Raw genomic sequence first — 25,415 nt, 5'->3', positions numbered from 1 at the left:
CATTATGGAGGATAGAACTGCAGTTGGGACACAAATTAGGAATTGGCGCATTTAGGCATGACTAAACGAATCTAACAAAAATTATTGATTAACTTATATTAAATTATTCTATATTAAATAAATATAAAATTATTGATTTATATATATTAAAATATTTCAATTTATATAAAATTTTTTGTTGGCATTTCAGGATACTGCCGCTTATCAACGACTTGTTGCGGATTATTATAATCGTTTACTGGAACTGGAGAAAAAAGACCCGAATATAATTGCAAATTTGACAAATTATCCGAATGCTCTGCAAACAACTTTATCGCTGGCATCGTCTTTACCATTAGAGACTACAATAACACCCGCAAATCCTCAAAGGCAGACTTCCTCCAAACAAGTACAGAATACAAAACAAAATACGGACGAACTGATTCAATCATTTGCTGGATCATCATATAATTCCACTACAGTAATCACATCAAGTCAATCATCAACAACGCCACTTGAAATAAAAGCAATTAACTCAGTAACAAGTGTAGCCAATTCTACGAAAGGAAGTGTAACCGATATAACAACAACGAATGTAGCTAACTTAACTAACACACTCACATATACATATTCTGATTCGTTAATAATAAGTAAATCGTATCAAGGAAAAGCTAAATCCTCTGTGTCCACAAAAGCCAAACAATTTCAGAATCCAAAAGCTTATAATCGACAAATGAATTCACAACTTCCAGCAGCGGTGTCTTTAGAAGCGGATTTCGCACAAACAATGCAAAACTTAAGTAATATATTTAATGCAGATGCAGGTTATAACCAGCAAGCGAATTTATTATCCGCATATGTTGATTTATTTAAAAACACTGCACTGCCCCAACAAGAGACATTGGCCAAAAAACCGCGTGCGCCGGCTAAGCGTAAGCCCAAACCAGCAGGTAATACACAAAATAAAATAAGGAAAAATATGATCGAAATAAGTATAACTGCAGCGTCTTCAACGACATCTGCTAACATGTGCAATAACATTTTATTGCAACCAAAACAAGATCCTAATGGTAAGGTATTATCATCGAACCCATTTAAAATTCCTACATTTATTACAAACGATATAACGATGACTACAGTAACTGTAACCACAGCAGCAGGAAATAGAACGAATACTTTGCCAACATTTTCCTTAATATCCAACACTAAACTACCAACGCCCACCTATACAACACATCACTCTCCAGCTGCAACACCATTTGTTGTGCCAAGTGCTTGTCCATCGAAAACACTGCAGCAAAAATTAGCCGAACGGCAAAAAGCTAACCAATTGATCGAAGCAAATATGCCCACAACCGGCACTACATCGTCTAAACCTAATGTAGATGTTATAATATTGGAATAGTATTTACGGCAGGTCCGGGAAGGCCACATCCAAAACTATAACTTGTATCATTAAAAGTACAATGTTAAATTGCTATAAAATATTTCAATCCCTATAATCGCTACCATCAAATATGTAAATAACTTATGCAGACCATTCTTTTTCGCACTTAAGTTATTGCTCTCTAAAATCGCATTTCAGTTTCTTCACTACAGATAAAGTTTAGAAAGCATTTAGAAAGCAATTAAATTATGTAAAAGGTTAGGCAATTGAAGTGTTATCTATTATATTTAAGTGACCACATCATTTTTGTGTGAAATTATTTTTTTCTTGATTCAAATTACAAAAATTTGAGAATCCTTTCACTCTAGCTGGATGTGGGCACCTTTTGCCTTGACTATGGCCTTCAAACGGTTCAAAAATTAATTGCATGCTCCACGAATGTGATCTTCCGGTATTTTGGCCGATTCCTGAACAATGGATTCCATCCATACTGACATATTTTTTAGTGCTCACCTTATTCTCCAAAACGGAAGCTATTCGAAATTCGAAAGCTATTGTGTGAACTCGACGAAATGAAGTCTAGAATATGATTTTTTAACCATTCTTGGGCCAAACGAGCGTTATGTACTATTATAATTGTTGAACAGATGATAAAACAAAAAAAAACCAAATGTATTTTTACTATTTATCCTTTCGTTATTCTGATGAATTAATTATTACAAATAATGCATTGAGTTATGGCGCAATATATACTGATTTGAAAATCGCGTTAATTCGAAATCACAAGGAAACCGCATTTTTTACGAATTATAGAGGTTTTCAAATGATCGAGGTTAAAAAAGAAGAAAATACGAATTAACAGGGCTTTTACATTTCAGTTGATTCTTACATATTTTATATATATCACTTTATAAAAACTAAATAATCCAATATACATTCTACATACTATTAATTTAATAAGAAAAAAAAACATAAAAAATTATATAGAGAAAGATCAAATTTTAATTTTAAAAAAGTTTGTAATTGTTAACGCTTGAAGGACTATGACTTAGGGATATGCACCTGGAGTGTTCGGACCAGTGGCGTCGCTAGGCGTCAGCAATGTTACCGACTGTGGATTCTAAACACTTAATAAATATTTTAAACAATTTGGTTTGATAATGGCATTAACCATATTCGAAATATTTCCGAATGTTTATATAGTAACCAGTTCCAGTCAGTATAGCTTCTCAAATTTAAAATTGATTAAGACGTACTAGAAAAGTATGATGATTCAAGAGAGACTATCTCCATTCGAAATTCTATAAACTGAAGCGAGAATAGCTGGCGCAAATTATGAAAAATTGAGTGAAGCTAAAAGTTGGAAACTTCATTTATTTTAATTTGTGTATATTTTAATTTGATTAGCAATAAAACTTTCAATCATGCTTTGTCATATTAGTGAATGTAACTCATTTACTTTTACAACTGAATTATAAAGTGGGCCTCGCAATTCTAATGTCGCCTACGTCCAGAGTTGGTCTAGCTTCGCCACTGGTTCGGACCCTCTATAGGGAAGGTGCCTCTATCCAACTGGCGGAAGCCCTCAATAAATGTAAGGCTGACGTCACCGCCATCCAGGAAATGGGATGGACAGGACAAGGCTGCTCTAAAAAAGCAAACTGTGATGTGTACTACAGCTGCCATGCAAATAGGCGTGAATTTGAGTGCGGTTTTGTGGTAAGCAAGAGACTATTAAAATCAGTCCAGCGATCACACCAGTGAACGAAAGGCTTGTTACAATCCGTATCAAGGCAAAATTTTTTAACATCACCTTAATTTGCGTTCACGCGCAAACAGAAGAAAAGGACGACTTCACCAAAGATACCTTCTACGCGAGTCTTGTACACAATATAAACAGCTGTCATTCGTGAGAATTTCACGTAGTTAGCAATATCAGTTTGATGGATGTACCTGTGTGTAGTTGATAACACTTCAATCGCGTAACCCTGTATTAGTATTTATATCGTATATATTATTTATATATTGTACTTAATAAGATTGCAATCATTAATATTTATTTTTTTAATGTATACTTTTGTTCAATAAATTATATCTCGAAAACTGTAAAATTATTAAGTTATTCTTACATTAAATAAATAAGAAAGCATGTAATTTCTCTTTCTCTCTCTCTTTTTTACTATCTCTACATCATATTGATCTATACAGGTTTCATCATCCTTGTCAAAAGAAATCAGGATCTTCCAGGCATTGTCAAATTCCAGTAATCCAGGCATTGTCTTGGAATTGATTCAGTAACTCAAAACTGTAGTAATCCATGTTGTTTACAGTCAAAGCTCTTGTCGCGATAAATAGGCCGCGCCTAATTGTCTTTCATAGCGTGCAATAAATAAATTAATATCAAAAATTACTTAAAAGCACTCCACATCATCTTTATCAGTGATAATAGCATAATAATAATAGAAGACAGGCTTCAAAAACTTAAACAATACAGATGCTGTTGCTGTGCTATATAATAGTATGATAGCGAAGCAGAGTAAAGCAAATTATATTTTATATGTTTAATATTGCTATTGTCCCGGTAACTGCTATTATTGCCATGGCAATAAACAATCCATGGCAGCTGAATGCCTACCACAAAGACGACTATAAATGTTCTCAAAAAAACTAATAGGCTTATTTTTTCGTGTTGACCAGTACTGTTTTCGGTTACACTTAAATACCTAGTTAAGTTCATTTGTCCTTAATATAATAACAACTATCACTTTTCGATTGATTTGTCACGCATCCTTCATCTCAGTTCTCAAAACCAAAAGACATTCCAACTTTACTTAAAGTTTGAAATTCTAGTCTTATTCATATTCTGTCTTTTCGGTTATTGTAGACAAAAATCAAAGAAAATACGGAAAAAATAAACTGTGGAATCAAGGCAAATCTTCTTTTCAAATAAAACACGTATCTGTTCCGGGATAGGTTTTTCCAGTATCTCCAATAAATGAACGAATAAAATTTTCGATTGAGAATCACGTCCTCGAAGTATGGGTTGCGTATTTTGATTCAAAAAATGATATATGTGGATGCATATGAATGTTTTAATCCGACACTTAAATCTAAATGGCATATACATATATATACACTGATGTACATATGCATATGCATACATATGCATATGCATACATATGCATCACTAAAATGGCTGGTCTGAAAAAGTCGTGCTTCGTAAAATCAATATTCTATAATAGCTTATAAAGTTTCTATTTAAATGATTATATTCCAATATCATAGTAGTTTAATAAAGAACATGTTTGTTAGAAATACACATAAGAAAATAATTACAATTTTATTATCAATGAATATATTTTTATAAATCTTACATCGACGTTCAAGAATTTCGTAAAAATATGCGGACCATCTTATATAGATATATATTTAAACACATAAGATATAATTTTTTATAAAAATAATAATAAACAATTGACAAAATCAATTTGTTTAGTACAAAATACAATATTTACTTTACGTTGGATGTTACTACCGATAGCAGTATTTTTATTAATACAAAAAAAAAATTATATATTTATTTTTTTTGTAGATTTCAATAAGGAATGTTAGCAAAATATTTTATACTTTAACTTATATTTTAAATATGTTCATTTAGTAACGCTCTCATGTAAGTTTCAAATTCTAAATATTGGACAGAGACCAAAATTTACAAGTCTATAATTAAAAAAATTATTGTTAAAATATATTAATCATTTTCGAGAGTTCAATATACATTTGAATTTATTTTTAAATATGTTCATAAATTAACGTCCCCGCATAACTTTCGAGCTCTATATAATGGACAGAGACCAAAACTTTCGATTGTACAATTAAATATAATTTATTATTAAAATATATTAAACGTTTTCAACGGTTATTAAAATTTAAATCAATTTTAAATAAATTAACGTCATCGCATGGCTTACGAGTTGTAAGTAATGGACAGAGACCAAAACTTTCGATTGTACAATTAAATATAATTTATTATTAAAATATATTAAACGTTTTCAACGGCTATTAAAATTTAAATCAATTTTAAATTAAATTAATAAATTAACGTCCTCGCATGGCTTTTGAGTTGTAAGTAATGAACAGGGACCAAATCGATTGTACGATTAAACAAAAATTATTATTAAACAATTTAACATTTTCAGCGGTTATTATAACTTTAACTTCAATTCATTGTTTAACTTATTAGCAAATGATAAGTTATTAAACTTCCTTGTTTTTCAAAACTTTTTTTTTAATTATAGATCAAAATTTAGTTGTCGAAAATGAATAATATTCCCAACTACAAATCTAAAAGTATTACTTAATACGTAAATAGTAGATATAATAATAATAAAAACAATGTAAAACACCATATAAAGAAATAACAAATGTGATGGTAAATTCAAGAAGATAAATAAAAAACTTTAAATGGTCCTCTTATACACCTATTTTAATTGTTTATTCGTTCATCTGCAACAAAGAATTTATGGTTGCATCCTTGTTGCCACGATTGGCTTCAAATACTGACTTAACCACCTCTTTATCAATGTTAGGAAACATTTCATGAATCTAAAACAACGAAATTTGGAATGATAAGTTATTTTCACGAAACAAATATAAAATACTTGTGATATATACCTGTTTAAAATCAGCTTCAGTAAGCTGCGGTATTGGTGCTAAAGTCGCTGCAGGCTGTGGCTGTTGTGGTGGTGCTACAAAAATTGGCATGGGACGTCCAGGTGGCACCATTAACATATGGCCTGATGCTGGTATTTGTTGATACATATAAGGCTGCATTGGTTGATTTGAAAAACTTAAAACAATATCTATGCTACCCTCAAGACCTTCCCCTTGTTTACCACTTAATGGATACCATTCTTCGTGTGTTTCACCTCTCATAACGCTATCGGGAATCTTAATTTCACACCAAGCAATAAGTTCATCCATTTTAAAGCTGCACTCATCATAAATTTCAACGTAAATGGAGTTAACGCCAACGGGTAATTGACTCAATATGACACGATTCCAACGTGGATTTTTGCCACCATTCGGATCAGTTTGAGTTTCATAAACAAAATGACCAACACGTATACGTAAGTATGGATCCATGCGAGTCAGTCCATAATTGCGAGCCAATCGTGCTTGCGCGCATGTAATGCTTAAACGACCCACAACAGTTGGTGCCTACAAACAACACCAAAGAAAATACAAAAAACAGTAGATAATTAAATACAAAAATATAACTATTATATAAAGAGTACAGGAGATTTAGTTATCGTAATTTTTTGTTCTATATTTTAAATCAACACATTTTCTATATTACACAACTCACATCTTCAAGATTATTAGATTTATCAGAACTCATTTTATTGAAGAAAACATTAGATACCCTTGTTAACTTCACAACCCACACTGTGAATGTGAATCTCATGTTGATTTGCTGAACTCATATTATTAAATTAAACAACCAAATATTGAGAATTGAGAACAATATAATAAACATAACTTAATAGTGGATTTCACGAAGCTATATTAATTATTAATTCAAACATTACATTTTATTATGTTAGGGAAATAATTGAATATTTTTATAATTGAAAAGATTTATTAGATTAGATGTTCGTTAAAGTACTAATTCAGTTAGTGTTGAAAAAGTATGGATAAAGGTTTTAATGCTGTAACAACTAGAAATTTCTGACAAAAATGCCACAGCAATAAAATTTAATATAACAAAAACCAACAAAACCATTTGCTTCGGACTCGTTGTCGTTGTAACTCGTTGCTATCTGGAAAGCAGATAACATAAAAGGATTTACAATGCGAATGCATGGGTTAAGATGTTAATAGGTAGAGGTTCATTGAGTTTGGAAGTAGGGGTACTCCGTACTCGTCAAAAGGAACTTTTATAACCGTTATTAACCGGGACATGGGTCGTACAATTGTGTTTACAAAAACAAATAGTTTGATATCTTAAACAATAAATAAATTTACAAAATAAATAGTTATCAGAGTTGTAACCAAAGAAATATCAATCGTCCGTACTACGATAACTGCACGTCGTCTAAAACAATATTGCGTCCTAATAATACGATATGGGTCGTACAATTGTGTTTTTAAAAACAAATAGTTTGATCTCTTAAACAATAAATAAATTTACAAAATGAATAGTTATCAGAATTGTGACTAACTACACGTCGTCTAAAATAATATTGCGTCCTAATAAACTACGCATCTTATATACGTGCAAAATTAACAATATTTATTTGTTCCAAACATTTTCAATGTATACTATTAATTGCACAATAAAAGTATAAACCAAACAACAATGATTATCAATTTCTGCCAAACATATTTATGTAAATATGTATAACTAAAATTCTTTCGTTTCACGCTATCATCTATTTCATAAGTAGGGGATTTTTAAACGTTTTCAGTATACAAAACGTATAATATTGAATATTGTATAGAGAATTTTATTGCAACTTCAGCATTAATATTATCGATCTACCATATTTGCACTGATTCAGCGTAATTGTGTGCATCTTCAAGCGAAAAAGAAATATAAAACGTATTTGCTTGTATAAACAATAGTTAATATAAATATACATATATACTGACTCACCACATACTGCGGTTGCTGATAAAGCGCCATTGCTGCCTGACAATCTGCGGCTTCTTGGACATCTCGAGTGGGAGTTATTCGCAGAAAATCTGGTGGTAAAGGACCAACCAACGCCTTTAAATAGTAAAATATATAAAACGTTTAAAGATTGTTGCTTATTCGATTCTTACCTTACGCCAGCGGCTTGAACGCGATTCGGATTCAGCACTAGCCATATTTTTCTTGCACAAAAGCTACTTGAAAGTTCAATTTAGTATATATTTTGTTATGACAATTATGTCATATATTTTTATTCATAAATAAAATCCAAACTTTATTAGCACTAAGCTCGCCGCAAAATCCAACGTTTACTCCAGTCTAGAGTTCTATCTGCTTTGAAGCAAACTGCAGTAAACGTTTTGGAAACGAAACTGCATGAAACAAATTAAAATGAAATGAAATGATCCACTGCTCCAACAAAGTAGGGGACCATATTTTTGTTAATATGTTATCAAATTAATATAAAGAACTTAGAAATTTAATATATATGTATTAAAACCATATATTACTATTTGATTTTTAAACTAAATTCAATAAATAAATAAATAATTTAATTTTTAAAATTTCCATAGTATATACATATATATGTATATGAAACATTTTTTATTTAACATACATGTATAAACTGACTTTGATCAAGATATTATGGATTCATGGTGTGTACAAGTTGGAGTGTTTGTAAGAAAGTTCACAGCACAGTTCGTAAACTTAAATCCAAAACTTTACTTCTTTTTATAAATATTTCTAATTGTAATTTATTTTATAATTATAATATACAATAAATTTTTATATATTTCTTTTAAATATTTCTTAAAAAAATGTTTTTTTTTTCTACGTAATGATGTTGAGAACTTTTTGAAAAGAAAATGAGGGGATTTTGGAGAACGATGTACAAAGGGCATATTATGATTGCAGTCACTTCAGTTCTTACTTTCAATACAAAATAAAAATTGGACACAGACAACTCACTTCATTTTGCACTGAAAGCAACAATCTTTATTTAAGGTCACAAAGTTTATTTATTTATTCTGAAATATTTTAAAACTCATCCGAACCATCTGGGAAGAAATCTACTGTTAGTTCGACTTTCTTCAAGATTACGCAGAAAAGATGTACCAACTCATTGATTTTCTTTTTCTTTCCATTATATATTTATTAAATTATCAACTTAATTTAAACTTTAATTTACTGTAATTCAAATTTTTTTTTTCATGAAATAACTCTTTAAATACTAGCTATTAACTTTAATTATTATAAATTAACTCCAACTATAGTCATCAGTTAATTTGTTTGCTTTAGTTTTTTAAGATTTGAATATTTATTGCAAATCTTCTTATAAAAGAGATTCAATAAATAAATAAGATATATAAAAAAAAATTTTTCTAAAGTCAGCAAACCTATGTATTATAAGAGTGAAATAGTAGTACACCGATATACAAAGATTTTATAAGATTATTTTGCCAATAAGCCAAGCTTTTATAACGCAATGACATCGCTTTTCTCTTTATTTAGAACTTTAATTTAATTTAAATAATATTAATACATTATTCTTTAATATTACTAAACAAATTGCATAATTCTTTAAAAACAACCACGAAAATATTAGATAAGAAAGGAATATAGTATCAAATACTAGTGTTAAAATTTGGAAAAGGGGTCTTGATTCAGGTCGTTTCATTCAATTGCTTACTTATTTGACTTAACATTGTTAGTATTATGTGTTTGGAAATAAAAATTTTCAAATATCCATATAAAGAGGTGTAGTATAAAAAATATTTCAATGCCATAAGAATATATGGTATAGTGCTTGAAACTATTTCGTTCATACTACATTTGAGTAAAGTTGAGCTTTAAAATTAGTTTTTATATGAATTCCCATACAATTTTCTGCATTTACTGCATCTTCTTCAATATTAAAGTATTTGCTATTTTACATTAACACTGGCATTTTATTTTTAATAACAGAAGGGGGCAGCGAAAGTAAGAAATTTCTTTGTAATTTTTGATTTCTTGTAAATATAAAATGAATATTATATTGTTAAAATTTTTCTTTTGCTTTTCTGTACACATACAACCAGGTTACGAATTTTCGATGTCCACCTAATTAATGCAGCAAAAGTAATCCTCAAAAGTTTTCAAAAATTCAATTGTTGCATGCTCCAAAGTCCACTAGTGGACTTGATTTGCTTAAGTGGCGTTCACACTGACATATTTATTTCGTTAAAATATGTTGCAAATAAAAATGGTTTGTGTATATACAGCTAAAATGCAAAAACGGAACGCAGTATTTAAGTTCATATGTCAAAAAGGTTTCTGCAGGAACTTCTAGTTGCTATGAAACTGTTTTTTGCTTGTTCCATACAAAAATCGTCACTTACTCCAACAACAATTTTGTTTGCACTTCTAAACAAGTTCGTCGACACAACAACTGTGTATAAATGAAAAGAATTTCTCTATATAAAAACATTGCTTTGACGAAGCAAACTTATAAGGAACTGTAATCGTCGAACCGAAAGATATTTTTTTGTTTATAAAATAAGCAAAATACACAAAGTTACATGTGAAATTGGAACATTTTACAGTTAGGTTTATGTAGTGATATAAACTTGACACTTCATGAATACAAAAATAAACAATAAGCATATGTTGTCTATGGATTAACATATATATATATACTATAATAAACCATTTTAATTTAACGAAACACAAAATGCATTGCCTAAAATGTTTTAAATTATCTGAAAAAATCGCATTAAAGTATATGTGGGCCGATTATGTGAAAGAATTAAGAAGCGCTAAAAAACTACACCTGTTTATATTTTCAACCTAGAAATTCTTGGAACTGCATACGAAACATTATAGTATTATAACAAAAAGGAAAGAGTTTCCCTATATTTTCCAAGTCTATATTTTCGTTTCTTCAATTATGGAATTACGGACAGCACCACATTACTTTATATTAGATCTGGTTCACGAGCTTTTTGTAGTAATTTTAAGTAATACTGTATATACAAGTACGTTCAACCAACAAATTTTCGAGTAAATGAGAGTATCTGAAAGAGCATAACATCCCTATCGAAATTTAAAAATACTACACAGACTTTACTTGTACATTTTATTTCAAGTAAAATTTGTGTGATGTGTAAATCAGCTGTCTTGGTTTGAATTTAAAATTATGTATTCTTTATTTGCGCAGCACTAGTGTTCTCACCAGACTTTACACAAAACTGTTCAATGAAAATCTGTGTATAGAGCGTAATTTGGCAGTTTATTTGTGTTACGCTCTCAGTTTGTACTTTACTTGTGTTTTACTATGAGTAGCTGGTGAAACAGACCTTTTATTTTTTTCAAAATAATTTTCTAAATAAATAATAGCAATTAATAAACCGCTACTATAAAATTGAGTTCCTTTTTTTATTATTATAGTAAATAGTGCACTTTTGTAGCAAATTAAGGACACAATTCAAGAAAATAAATTCTAAAATAATTTAACTTGCCAACGACGCAATTTATTTTGTTTATAATGTTTACAAAATAAATTTGTTAACATAACAGCTGATTAGCTGATTTTCAACTTGTTTCCAGTTGAACGAAAGAAATTTATCGATATAAACATGTTTCGTTCAAATTCAGTAGGTTTATTTTGTTTAAGTTCAGCGGAAAAATGCAACATTGTGGTTTATTTACAAAAAAGAAGAAGAAGATATGTGATATAATTGAAATGAGGGAAGAAAATAAAATATGTTAACGGATTTAATTGGTAGCCTGTCAACGAATCCGTATTTCGGAGCAGGATTTGGTTTATTTGGTATCGGCGCTGGAGCCGCAATCCTACGCAAAGGCTTACAAGGCGGGCTGGTGCTTTTTCGCCGACATTTGATGATAACATTGGAAGTGCCATGCCGAGATAAATCATATCAGTGGTTATTGCAATGGATAACACTACGTGGTGCACGCGAGACTCAACATTTGAGTGTAGAAACATCTTTTGTTCAAAAAGAAACTGGTCAGATTCAAACAAAATATGATTTCATTCCCAGTATAGGTAAACATTTAATGCGTTATCGCGGCTATTGGATACAAGTGGAACGTACAAGAGAACAACAAACACTAGATTTACATATGGGAGTGCCTTGGGAAACGGTGACACTAACTGCATTCGGTAGGAACAAGCAAATATATTTCGATATGCTCGAGGAAGCGCGGCAATTAGCATTAACCGCCCAGGAGGGTAAAACTATAATGTACACAGCAATGGGTCCTGATTGGAGGCCATTTGGTCATCCGCGACGGCGACGTCCAGTCAATTCGGTTGTCCTACAAAATGGAGTTGCTGACCGTATAATTGCTGATTGTAAAGATTTTATACGTAATGCACAATGGTATGCCGACCGTGGTATACCATATCGACGAGGCTATTTACTGTATGGTCCACCTGGTTGTGGTAAATCAAGTTTCATTACGGCACTGGCAGGCGAATTGGAGTATGGAATTTGTTTGCTTAATTTATCAGAGAGAGGACTCACTGATGATCGTCTAAATCATTTGCTTAATGTTGCGCCAGAACAATCTATTATTTTATTAGAAGATGTGGATGCGGCGTTTATTTCACGAGAAGATGTAGCAAACCAAAAGGCAGCTTATGAAGGCTTAAATAGAGTTACTTTCAGTGGATTATTAAATTGTCTTGATGGTGTTGCCTCAACAGAAGCACGTATTGTTTTTATGACAACGAATTATATAGAACGATTGGATCCTGCACTTATACGGCCAGGACGAGTTGATGTAAAAGAGTATGTAGGTTATTGTGGCGATTATCAACTCGAAGAAATGTTCAAAAGATTCTATAGACAAAATGATAATCAAAAAATTCCTATGGCTACGGAATTTTCCAAACGTGTTCTTACCGATGGACGTTCCGTAAGTCCTGCGCAAATTCAAGGTTTCTTTATGCGACATAAAACATCCAGTGTACAAGCGGTGCTCGATAGTGTTCCTGAAATATGGGAAGATAGTCTTAAAAAAAATATACAAAAACAAGAAACTGTAGGCGTGTCTATGCCATTAGCAGCGTGATGAGCTAATATAAATTAAAATAAAACGAAACAAATTGTTTTAAGTATTTTATTTTTTGATATATGTGAATGATTTAAAAAGTATTACCTTATCAGCTATTAAACAAATACTTCAAATTTTATTTCTTACATTTTTATGTATAAAATCACGTTTGTTAATATAAAATATAATTTATGAATTGTGAAGTATGGAATATAATTTTGAATATTCCTTTTAAAATGCAGAGTCATTCATGTTTTTATGGCATATTCCAATGTAGACGGAAACATCGCGTCAAGATAACTTATGAGAAAATGTACTTATATTAATTTGTTAATACAAAAATTCAGCTTAATGAAATGTTACTTAAGATTTGTATTTATGCTCAGTTTTTTGATGTTTTAGATGTTGTCGCTTTTAATTAATTGCGTCACGCAGGGTATTTTTTTTCTATAGGATCACCAGGATTGTTGTTACAGGCTGCTTCGTTTGTGCTCGTAGTTATAGCTTCTGTGAGCTCCTCCGATTTGACAATGTCGGTTTGTTCTACAAGCTTTCCTTTAATATCAGAGCGACACATTGGACAATGAGATATTTGATCCGCGCACGTTTCACAAAAGCCCCTTTAAGTGTATAACAATATATTAAAAATTAACTTAATGAATATATTACTTTCAAATTTACCTATGCCGGCACGGCTCCAGTCTTACAATAGCCTTTTGGTCAAAACAAATGGTACATGAATCTTCCTCCACACTTACTTTACGCATTAAATCTAAATAAATATGCCTTGGCAACACAATCTGAAATCAAATAGAATTGTTAGTATTTGTTATAAATAATGGAACACTAAAATGTAATAATATGTAATCATCATCAATAGCATTCCTATATGAATACTGTAATAATATAAGAATGATGAATATGTATTTGCAATGAGTAAAACTTTAACATGTTTTTTGTTTTGTCCTAAAAGTTAGTATATATCTTTAATAAATAAAAGATATTTGACTTAAAGTTCAATAAAGTATGAAATCAGACACTTTTTTTAAAAAAGAACCATTCAACTATTAAGGTAGATGAGTACCATTACCATCCACAAGTTTTGCAACAATATTAAGTTTGTCAAATTTTTTTTAATTATTTTTTTTTTCACTAAATATCATTCAAGTTTCATAATGACCAAAAAATAGTAACTACTTCTTTTTTGAGAAGAAAATTAATGAGAAACAAATTATAGATAGTTTATACTTTAGAAATGTTCAAACAATATATATAAATTGTGATACAATTTGAATTATTCATATTTTTCAATTACTGTACTTACCTTGTCATCCTTGGTGAGGTTTCCAAAATCGTTAAAATTGCGGAAATGTCTATTCGGTGGATAACGAAATGGTTCTAAACCGAAGTTAAAACGACACTGCTGAAAAGACATAAAACTGCCTGCAGCGAAAAACCCTTGACTGCAAAGACAACATACATTACAGTACAAATCACATTAACCATACGGTATTTATAGTTATACTTACTTTGGAGTATGAAATACTTGTTTGTACGGTTCAGTTTGACGGCCATCTAAACTGAAAATAACTTCATGCTTTTCTATATCAATTAAGCAACCTAAAACTGATCCACTTTTCCAGGTAGATAAATTATGACCAATTGATTTAGCATTATGCCAAATCAATTTGCGGCAACCATCAAAACCAATTGAAAATTTATCGTCACCAATTCCGTAGCCATCGTCACTTAAGAAGCTGGATTCTTTAGTTGCCCAACCGATTTGCATGACACCAGGGGTTACCAATAGTACTTCGTAATACCAACAACCACTTGTTATCTGCAATTAATTATATTTTAATTGCATAACATAATAGCATAATAGGAAAAATGTATTACCTGGAATGTACAACGAACACTTTCAAAAGTGTACGCATCGCAGCGTGCCTCGAGACCATCCGGAGAAATTTTTAAATATTCACTGACATCATTTGTATTAAGCATTGCATTGATGTAAGTAACGTCAGTTGACTCATATGCATACGAGCGTTGATCCACTATGACTAAAAATAAAATATGATATTAAATTATTTACTTTATTACAGAAGTAATAACTTACAATAATTATCCAAACACCAACGTGCACAAAAACCTATTTGTCTCTGCAAATAGTCTTTTGAATTGTAATGTTTTTCCAAATCTGGCAACGGGTTTTTATCAATCTCTGTCAATATTTTCTATAAAAATTAAAACAATATTTATGCATATTTATTTTGTTTACTGTTGTGTACAGTTTTTTACCTTTATAGCAGTTTTGTTTTCGCTGGTTTGTGCGCACTTCTCCAAAGCAATCAGCGACAATAACTTAACATTGGGCTCAACATTATCAGATAAATTAGCTATCAGGTACTTTAGTGTATTTTCATTTAACAGTGCAACACTACTTGGACCAGCTAGCTTTTCTGCTAAACAGCCCAATATTACACATAAATTACGCTCCTTGCGGGGACTACGCTTTAAATTTGAATTTATCATATCAGCAACCTTTGACACAGATTCACGTGTTGGCAAAGGACTGTCATCTAATAACAATGCTATAACGCTAGGACCCATGGGATGTTCAACTGGTACAACACGCATAAGGGATTTTACCATTTCAATCCAACCAGTTGGCTTGTCAGTAATTGCGTGCAGAGTTAAAATAGAACTAGGTGGCTCTGGATCACTTTTATAAATAAAACAATATGTTAAAAATATGTTTATAGAATTATTAATTTATTAGCTGATTTATTTACCTATCAGTAATTGTACCAATTACTTCAAGCGTCTCGTTGACCAGTGTGTCTACAGTGGCTGACAAAGATTTTCTAACAAGGCCACCGCTATACGATGCGCGAGGCTGCGCCTCCGCACCTAAACGAGCTCTTCCAAAAGCGTCATCACCGACGCCATAGGCATCATTTACTCCCGGTCCATCATCAGTACTGTTCTTGCACATGCAAGAACCCATGTGCAGCGGTTTTTCACTATTTTAACTAAAACTTGAATACCACTTCCAATTTGTTGTAAATTTCAACTAATACGTTGAGTTCGCACCGCACTACCAAACTTCGTTCAAGCAACAATCCGTCAACAAAACTCACAGTTGAACTGAAAGCACGTACGAATTTTGTGCTACGCCTTAAACAAAAGAAAAGCAAATAAAATGTGCGCTATTAAAATTTTATAAACAAAAACATACGAGAATGAAACAATTGGAAAGGGTTGCCATATAACCGCGCTGTCAAATTATTTAAAATTCAGGCATTGCAACATCTGAGTTATAAAATAGTTTTAACATTTATATTCAACAGTTTGAATATATATTTTTATGATACTCACAATGGACAGCAGAAAGCACTATCGCACGAGTAATATTTAAAAATGAAACATAAAATTTTGTAAAATTTATGTGTATTACACAAAGTACTTAAATGTTTGATTTCTGATCAAATAATTTATATATGATATATATATCATTAAACTAAATTAAATCATTAAATTGAGTCATTAAACTTGCTGTTTTTTATAAGCAGATAAAAAAAATTAGATAATTATAGCAGATATAATAATAAAAATAATGATTTACTACGAATGGCTGCATTTAATTTTAAAGACTTGTTCATGCTAAAATTGCATTAATTTAAAGGCATTAAAATTCAAAGGGATTAATGGGTTTAAACTCTAAAGCGCGTTAATATCCGTTTAGTTAAATTTATATTATTGTATATATTTTTTATTAAGTAGTACCTAAATAAAGGTATATTACTTACGTTCCTCTGACTGCTTACAAAGAATTTGATGCCAAAAAACGGAAAAAGTGTAACAACCAATATCTGTAAAATGTTGAATTTTTAATTTAATTTTTTTAACTTAGACCAAATATTTCGAAACGATTCCTTTATCAAAAATTTTATTTTGAAAAATTATATTTGTAGAATTAAAATGTAAAAGTTTTATGACAATAAATATATTTTCAAAAGAAATGTTAACTCAATTTTATATTATGAAGTAAACTTCAAAGTTGTTATATGGATCAGAGAACTGTAACGAGTGATAATAGGTCTGTTCCACGAGCTACTCATAGTAAAACATGAGTAAAACAGAAGTAAAATTTACACAAAAATACTTGAAAATTTGCTGGTGGAACGCGCTTGTGTATACACAGTATTTACTCAAAGTTAGTTCGTGGAACAGACCCAATATTAACACACAGAGTACACTCATAAGAAACAAGTATAAATGCGTATAAATATTTTTCTCATACACTACTTATACGCATTCACATTCACCACAGAACCAGAGTCAAAAGAATGCGTACACTTTTCTAAGTAGAGTAGCATACATAGCAAATGACTCATGAGTCATAGCATATACTCGAGTGGTATGAATCAATGAGTGTACTCATCAAAAATGAATGACTGCCGATAAGATCAGTTTTGACATTCGTAGAAATTTTGTGTGAGCGCTGTTGTTTGCTAAGCAAAAAATTTGCGTGTGCGTTTTTGTTGTTAGCATTATAAACGTATATTAGCATTGTGCATTAAATTAGTGGTTGTTTTAATTGGAAATTATATGCACAACAAATAATAGCAGGTAATCTTGTACCGACTGTGACGTAATACTAATGAATGATTAATAAATCGTTTGCATCATTTTTGTGTTGAGTGTAAGTATTTATGATAATCATGTGATAAGAATATAAATTATAATAAGTGCTCTCATCTATATGTATCGGTTAGATGGAATCGAGTATATGAAGAAGAGAGCCAGAATTCATATAAGAAAAATATAGCCTATGATTCGAATATGACTCGAGTGTTGGGTACTCATTACAGTTGTCTGATATAGACTGCCGACGAGCAGTCTAACATACTCTCAAGAAAGAACTTATTCTTAAAATCTATTCCCTCCGTTAGCACAAGCTGGACAGTTAATGAGAAAATATGTGATTGTTTACTCTTTCTCTCTGCGTGGGGGCCTTTACATCAGTTGTCTAAAAGAACTGCGATTAACTTGACAGTGTGACAGTGTGTTAACACGTTTCCTTAACCTGGTCGTATTTTAAAAAGATCGTAATGAATATAATACACCTTTTGGTGTTATATTCATAGTATAGATAGTGGCGATGGACCTCTGGCAATGATGTTAAGGCTGTGATGGTTACTGTACTGTTTAAGTATGCTGTCAGTTTTCTTCTATATTGTGAGATAAACTGTAAATATCGCTTATGCTTATGTGTTGATCACCGCAATTGCTTGGTAAGTCTATAGCAAAAACAGCTTGGGCAGCTGATGCTAAATGTGCCATGTAGAAAACGGTTAAAAACATGAAAAAATAATTGCATTGAAAATTGTCATCCACACAATGGTAGATTGTGGACTAGCATTAAAGCTCTTCCTAATCATTTACGTCCTAATAAGAAGGTGATAAATTAAAATGATATCACAACATCTGATCAATTGAAACGTGCACAAAAGTTTTGCAGATTTTTCATTCACAATGCCTCTGATTCTCTTGAGACTCGCAGACAAACAAAAGTATTTTGGACACCACATTCTGATCACATTGCACTGCTTTTCTCTGATAATGTGAGTAATGTGATATGTGATTACACTGAAATAGTAAATAGTATAGGTCGATCCCTATGCTATCTTCAGTAGCCAAAGTGTTGGTCTCCTTACTTATCATATTGATATCCTCTCTTATTAACCCTGCTTCCATTAACAAGGTTTAAAAAAGCGCCATAGAGCCATCGCAGTTCTCTGTGCGAGACAATTTCTCAAATCTATTGCCCTTGAGCCCTTGTGAACGTTCAGTTTTGATTGACCTTAATTTCGCTAAACCACTTGACACAGTCTCCAATATAGTGCTACTCAACAAAGCACTGGATTTGCAATTTCCTTGTAGTTTTTTGTTAATTTTATAAAGTTGTTCAACAGTATTCTTTCATCGATAATTTTTAACCTCTACATGTCTAAGCTACTGAAATCCCAAATGGAGTCATTAGTGTACAGCGAAATACGATAAATGCATCCTTCTCTAAATGGCTAAACATTTTGGATATATAAATTCTTGAATCATCCTCTTTACTTCTTCGACTAAAAAAGCGTATCCGACTCTACCCATACTTGCGTTCTTCTTCGAGGAATCGTAGATTGTCACCTTGTTGTGGTGAAGGGATTTAATAATGCAATGAACCTAAGAGCGATGCCGCAGGTAGCGTAATACCGTTATGAACCCATAATGTTTTGGCTTATCACTCTGTGATTAAAACAACAAGCTATATTAAAAGCATAGATCAAAGCCAAAATGGAATTAACACTCCACGGGGTAACTAGCACGTTTAAAATAATCTCCCTGCCTCGGCTGCCGTTACTTTGAATGTGGAGGTGCTAAATTGAAGCTTTAGTTTTGATTGACTGAAATATTTCAAAATGAAAAAACAAAAATTCGCATAGGTATCTGGAACGCACGTTTTCTTTATGAAAGTAGAAAATTAGCGCAACTTCGTCTTGAAATGCTATGGTACAAACTAGACATGATAGCCTTTCAAGAAAGCGGGTGGAGGATACATGGAAGAATCAACGTCAAATGTACCACTTTTCTGTATTCAGGTAGAAATGAAAGCGAAAACAACACAAATGGTGTGGACTTCCTCATAACATTTGGTTTAATAAAATATATTATTGAATGGATGCCAATTGATTCGAGAATCTTAATACTCAAGCTACGAAAAAGATTAAAGAAAATGGTTATTATAAATATGTGTGCGCATACTGTAAATCAAGATAAGAATACAATAAATGAATTTTTGGACACGCTAAACAATTGCATAAATTCACACGTATATAGATGGAGAGTTGAACATACCTAACTGCCAACCTCACCTTCACTTGGTAAACCCTGTTGGAACACACGAGGCTCTGGCGACCGTGATGAAGCAGTATAACTTCCAACCTTCCAAGGGAAATTCTATGGCAATATAAGGATCATCGAGAGATGTATAGAAAAGCCGTTCGTTTCCTGGGATAGAAATCCAGAACCGTCTGGATGACCGATCAATGTGGTAAATTGGTCGGCTATCTAGTCAGCGTTTGATCCCTTGTAAGGGGTAGCTGATTACTAGGCTTGTCGGGAGACATAAAACGATAGTGGTAGGACCCTCGAGATTAAAATCAAATATGGAATGGAAGGAGCATAATAAACTTAAAGTGTAGGGGATAGACACCCCAGTGCCGGCGTCTGTATGGAGTGGGCAAGCGGGCTCCCGTTCGTCGATGTCCTGTTACCGCAATGAAACAGTAGTGATATAATTGGTTGTTGTGTCAGATAACTGTTCAAGACTAAATAAGGAAGGAGATTTATCTGGGAGAAATGAACATCGGAGAAACAATATGAATAGAGTATGCAGTCTAAACCACCGGAATCGTTTATAAGACTGAGCATACAAATCCAAAAACCTTTAGAAATGCAGGACGAAGGGAAAAGGCGCTCCATGCATCAACCAATGAAAGATGATATTGAAAATATAAAATGATTGTTCGAGCTGAATATGGAAAAGCAGACGAAGGAGGTTAGGGAAATTATTAAAAGAAGTCAAAACATCACTATTAAAACAACACTCTTATTTTACCCGTACAAAATACAAAAAAGCTGCAATTTAGACATGTGGAAAGAATCCAATAAACAGAATGAAATCAGGGCCTTCATTAGGGCAAATATTAATGATATAATTTTTTAAAGTTGTTATGCACCGACCAATTGGTCTTTACAAGAATTCTAAAATATGCTACATGAGCTTGCAAGTGATGCGCGTAGAAGGGCTGTTATGGTCATAGCTGGAAACTTTATTACATGAGCAATAGAGTAGAGAAGCAAACATACTAAAACTAGAGGCTGATACCTTCTCGAGACAGCAACTCCCTTGAATATGTGTATTGCGAACAGAGAAAGTAAGAATACCTGACGCAAAGTGGGCAGGGGTTTAATTATTGATATTACGTTGGTCAGTCGGTCAGTCCATAACGCGGCATGCGACATGATGTGTCAGTAAGGATTTTACATTTAGTGAACATCAACCTATACTGTTCTATAAAAAATCTGTAAAGCGCAGATAAGAACCGAAACTATCGGGCTCAATATGGAACAGCTCGCAGCTGGATAAAATTATTTTATTTTTATTTATTATTTTTATTTATTTTCAAGACTCAAGCAAAGAACTATTACGTATAATAAACACCGCCTGTGATGCAGCAATGTCAAGAAGGTAGTAAAAGGATTCCTTGCTACTGATGAAATGAGGAGATTGCTTCGCTAAGGAAGGCCTGTTTACGAACAAGGCGTTAACTGTAACATTCTAGAGGTTGACCAAATGAGACAGATACTCTGAATAGATTTAGAAGTGTTACAAGAACCTTGAAAAACACCATCAAACAAAGTAAACGTAACTGTTTTAAACAATTTTATAATGAGCCAAACTTAACCCATGGGGAAATGCATAAAAAATGGTTATGAAAAAACTCCCAAACCAAAAGGCGCCACAAATAGCATGTTCACAAACACTGAGGAATATAATAACTACATTATTTCCCCAAGGATATTCGTTCACTCTATTCTTTAAGCGAGACATAAGCGGGGCAAATATTTCTGCGCTAACAACGAAAGAAGTGCTACAAGGGGCCCGAAATATTGGACACGAGAAAGCTCCTGGTCCAGATGGCATTCCTAAAATAGCTCTAAAACTCGTAATTAATTGCATACCGGATAGTGTCTAGAAAAAGGATTCTTTCCAAACCGTCAAAAACTCAAAGATTTGTATTCATACCGAAAGAGGATCCGTCTTCTCATCAGCCGATCTGTCAGCTAGAAACCATGAGTGAAATGCTAGAACGTATAATACATAGCAGATTAAATTCACACTTAGAGGAAAAAAATGCATTATCAGAAAATCGATTTAGATTTCAAAAGGCTATGACAACCAAAGATGCAATTGAAATGGCAGTTGATAGAGCAGAGGTCATAAAGGGAAAAAGGTGGCGCTGGGGCGACAAGGAATAGTGTGGAGTAGTAATCCTAAATGTAAAAAATGGATTTAACTCTGCCAATTGGTTACACATTCTTGAAAGATTAAGGGAACTATCGATGCCTAACTATCTGTGTCTGATAATGTCTAGCTACTTTACCGATAAGATTAAAATACGAAAGTGATGATGATATGCATTACTGCAACGTTTCAGCAAGTATTCCACAGAAATCAGTACTAGAACTTCACCAATGGAATATTATGTACGATACAGTGCTTAGGTTATTAATTGCATATACTACAATATAGTAGTAATCGCAGTAGCGAAACATATTACACAAGTTAAAAGACAAATCAATGAAACTATACGTAAGATGAAACAATGGTTTAACTCAGTGAATCTGGAACTTGCGGAACATAAAACAGAAGCAGTGCTTATAACTAGCCGCAAACGAGTGGAGTTTATAAACGTTATAGTAGGCAACGTATTAATCCAATTTATGGCAGTTATTAAATATCTAGGAATAATGATTAATAATAAATCAAGTTTTTAAACACATATGCAATTTGTATCCGAGAAAACGGAAAAGACTCAGACATTACTGTTAAGTATTCTACCAAACATCGGTGCACCTGATCAGAAAAAAAGGCTTCTTCTTAGTCAAGTTGTAGTCTTCATACTGCTGTATGTTTTGCCCATTTGTCTAAAATCGCTCTCTTTAACTAAAAATAAAAAGAAGATAATGACGGTTTACCGATTATGTGCACTGAGAACGATAAGCGCCTTCCCCACTATTTTGGAAGGGGCAGCATATATTATTGCTGGTGTAATGCCTATTGATATATTGACGCAGGGAATGCGACGTATGGTTGAATGGCGAATCAAATAAACATCTAACGCAGTTTTTAACCGGGCGCGGAGGTTACCGAAAATATCTGTTCATATTTGGGCACGATGATTCCTCTTTGTGTTTTTCCTCTACTCCTACTATACAAAATTTCACATCGTATTCGTACAAAACGAATTAAGAAGAATTGAGCAAATAAAAATAAATGCTGAAACCAATGAAGCAGTAGTGTAATAGCGAACCAGTCCCGTTGAACATATAGGAGTGAAGGGTTTAGTACATAGGTGCATTGCGAGGCAACTTGTATTGCGAATCGTACATGTGTCTAGTCAAGAGTCGGGAGCCTAGTATCTATGAAGATTCCCAACCATCATGAAAAAAAACCCGAACATAGAGGGGATATATTAATCCTTCTTTGGGATTTCAATGTCAAGGTCGAACTCGGGAACAGTGGAATAAAAAAGTACTGAGTATACACAGTCCTGGCGTCTAAAACGACAACGGCAATCCATTAGTAAATTCCTGTTGTGAAAATGAGTTGGTCATCGGAGGAAGCATGTTTCTATATACAATAGTACACAAAACTACGTGGACGTCTCAGTATAGGCGCACAGATAATCAACTAGATCACATCTTCTTTATTAGATGTTTGAGTACAAAGAGGAGCTGACATCGATTGCTATGCTGGTCTCCAACACCGCGGAAAAATTGATGATGAATTATGAAACTAAATGCAAACAAGCGAAACAGGCAACACGAAACGATAAAAGAAAATTGATTGGTAGTTTGGCAGATTAAGCCAAAGCCGCAGCAAGAACGAACAATATGAAAGAACTTTACTCAATTAGCAGAGTACTTGTTTTGAAGATAGATAGATAGGTGGATTGAAATGACAATCTGACTGATAATAAGCAACTGGGCTGAATATTTTAAAGAAGTCTTAAACAATTCTTAAAACGAGTTAGTGGTGTTGCTAATGTTACTTATGATAATCATAAGCATTGCACCTCCTACAAGTAATTTAAATTATTAAATCTCTAAAAAATGGTAAATCTCTAGGAACTGACTGTATATATGCATAATACCTCAATGCGAATCCAATATTTACTGAAAATACTCTTTTTTCAATTTTCTGCAACACTTGTTAAGAAGAAGTGTACCCCGAGAAAATGAGCGAGGTTTTTATCATTAAAATTCCCAAAAAAACTTCATTAGAGTGCAACAATTTTAGGGATATCGCCTTGCTACTTTTACCAAGTAGTGTGCTTGCGATGCTAATTCTGTCCAGAATATCTGAGGCTGCAAAGAAAACCCTATGGGAAAACCAGCTTATTATTATAGTTGCTTATTGAGTTTAAAAAAGCATTTGACAGTAATTGATTTGAAACAATTGAATTGAATTTGTTATTTTTTATAGGCAGATATAATAGTTGGTTATCTATTTTAATCAAAAATGACAAATGATATGTAATTAATAAGCAATAAATAAAAAATATTTGTTAATACCCCGAGAAGAATAAAACCAGGGTTTTCTTCGCATAAATACGTCAAAAGTTTTTGTAGTCTTGTGAATTCTATTACTCTGCAGATTTGGCAAAAGATATTAGACCAAAACGAAAAATATGTTATTCAATTAGATGTTTATACACTATAAGAAAACCGTCCATCACTTTTATCGCAAAAAAAAATATGATTTACTACGAATGGCTGCATTTAATTTAAAAGACTTGTTCATGCTAAAATTGCATTAATTTAAAGGCATTAAAACTCAAAGGGATTAATGGATTAAAATTCTAAAGTTCATCTGTTTAGTTAAATTTATATTATTGTATATATTTTTTATTAAGTAGTACCTAAATAAATATATATTACTTACGTTCCTCTGACTGCTTACAAAGAATTTGATGCCAAAAAACGCGGAAAAAGTGTACCAACCAATAATTGTGAAATATTGAATTTTTAATTTAATTTTTTTAACTTGGACCAAATATTTCGAAACGATTTCTTTATCAAAAATTTTATTTTGATAAATTATATTTGTAGAATTAAAATGTAAATGTTTTATGACAGTAAATATATTTTGAAAAGAAATGTTAACTCAATTTTATATTATGAAGTAAACTTCAAAGTTGTTATATGGATCAGAGAACTGTAACGAGTGATAATAGGTCTGTTCCACGAGCTACTCATAGTAAAACATGAGTAAAACAGAAGTAAAATTTACACAAAAATACTTGAAAATTTGCTGGTGGAACGCGCTTGTGTATACACAGTATTTACTCAAAGTTAGTTCGTGGAACAGACCCAATATTAACACACAGAGTACACTCATAAGAAACAAGTATAAATGCGTATAAATATTTTTCTCATACACTACTTATACGC

General features: G+C 32.1%; 4 protein-coding genes across 6 annotated transcripts in view; 2 read left to right on the top strand and 2 right to left on the bottom strand.

Annotated features, from left to right (window-relative positions):
- The window catches only part of LOC119662524 (calcineurin-binding protein cabin-1-like), a 33,593-nt gene extending 31,269 nt beyond the window's left edge, over positions 1–2,324 (top strand). For both annotated transcript variants that reach the window (XM_038072157.1, XM_038072156.1), the window contains one exon: positions 191–2,324. In XM_038072157.1, the coding sequence (XP_037928085.1) occupies positions 191–1,384 (1,194 nt within the window). In that variant the 3' untranslated portion in view covers positions 1,385–2,324. The remainder of the gene's footprint in view (positions 1–190) is intronic.
- Positions 2,325–5,029: 2,705 nt separating this feature from the next.
- Positions 5,030–8,456, bottom strand: LOC119689591 (toll-interacting protein-like). Its single transcript, XM_038104456.1, has 4 exons — positions 8,192–8,456; positions 8,022–8,135; positions 6,038–6,583; positions 5,030–5,968 (listed from the first exon to the last, which is right to left on the bottom strand). Exons 1-4 carry the CDS (start codon positions 8,234–8,236, stop codon positions 5,858–5,860), a joined length of 816 nt encoding a protein of 271 aa, XP_037960384.1. The 5' UTR covers positions 8,237–8,456; the 3' UTR covers positions 5,030–5,857.
- A 3,283-nt stretch (positions 8,457–11,739) lies between these two features.
- Positions 11,740–13,179, top strand: LOC119688903 (mitochondrial chaperone BCS1). The gene has a single exon (XM_038103568.1). The coding sequence runs from the start codon at positions 11,802–11,804 to the stop codon at positions 13,134–13,136; it is 1,335 nt and encodes a 444-aa protein (XP_037959496.1). The 5' UTR covers positions 11,740–11,801; the 3' UTR covers positions 13,137–13,179.
- A 108-nt stretch (positions 13,180–13,287) lies between these two features.
- LOC119688902 (RING finger and SPRY domain-containing protein 1-like) lies at positions 13,288–25,030 on the bottom strand. 2 transcript variants are annotated; one of them, XR_005253318.1, is made up of 11 exons: positions 24,907–25,030; positions 16,931–16,993; positions 15,914–16,298; positions 15,420–15,843; positions 15,238–15,355; positions 15,018–15,181; positions 14,648–14,958; positions 14,443–14,581; positions 13,800–13,918; positions 13,482–13,738; positions 13,288–13,418 (listed from the first exon to the last, which is right to left on the bottom strand). XR_005253318.1 is itself a non-coding variant. In XM_038103567.1 (10 exons), the coding sequence occupies exons 3-10, from the start codon at positions 16,126–16,128 to the stop codon at positions 13,546–13,548; spliced, it is 1,683 nt and encodes a 560-aa protein (XP_037959495.1). In that variant the 5' UTR covers positions 16,129–16,298; positions 16,931–16,993; positions 24,907–25,030; the 3' UTR covers positions 13,391–13,545. The 2 variants fall into 2 exon arrangements, 1 of the variants encoding a protein (XP_037959495.1); XM_038103567.1 differs by having other exon boundaries at positions 13,391–13,738.
- Between the last annotated feature and the right edge of the window lie 385 nt (positions 25,031–25,415).

The sequence above is a fragment of the Teleopsis dalmanni genome, chromosome X, assembly GCF_002237135.1.
Source record: "Teleopsis dalmanni isolate 2A chromosome X, ASM223713v2, whole genome shotgun sequence".
Taxonomy (NCBI): domain Eukaryota; kingdom Metazoa; phylum Arthropoda; class Insecta; order Diptera; family Diopsidae; genus Teleopsis; species Teleopsis dalmanni.
Note: the sequence above shows the minus strand (reverse complement) of the source record. Positions and strands in the feature narration are given on the sequence as shown.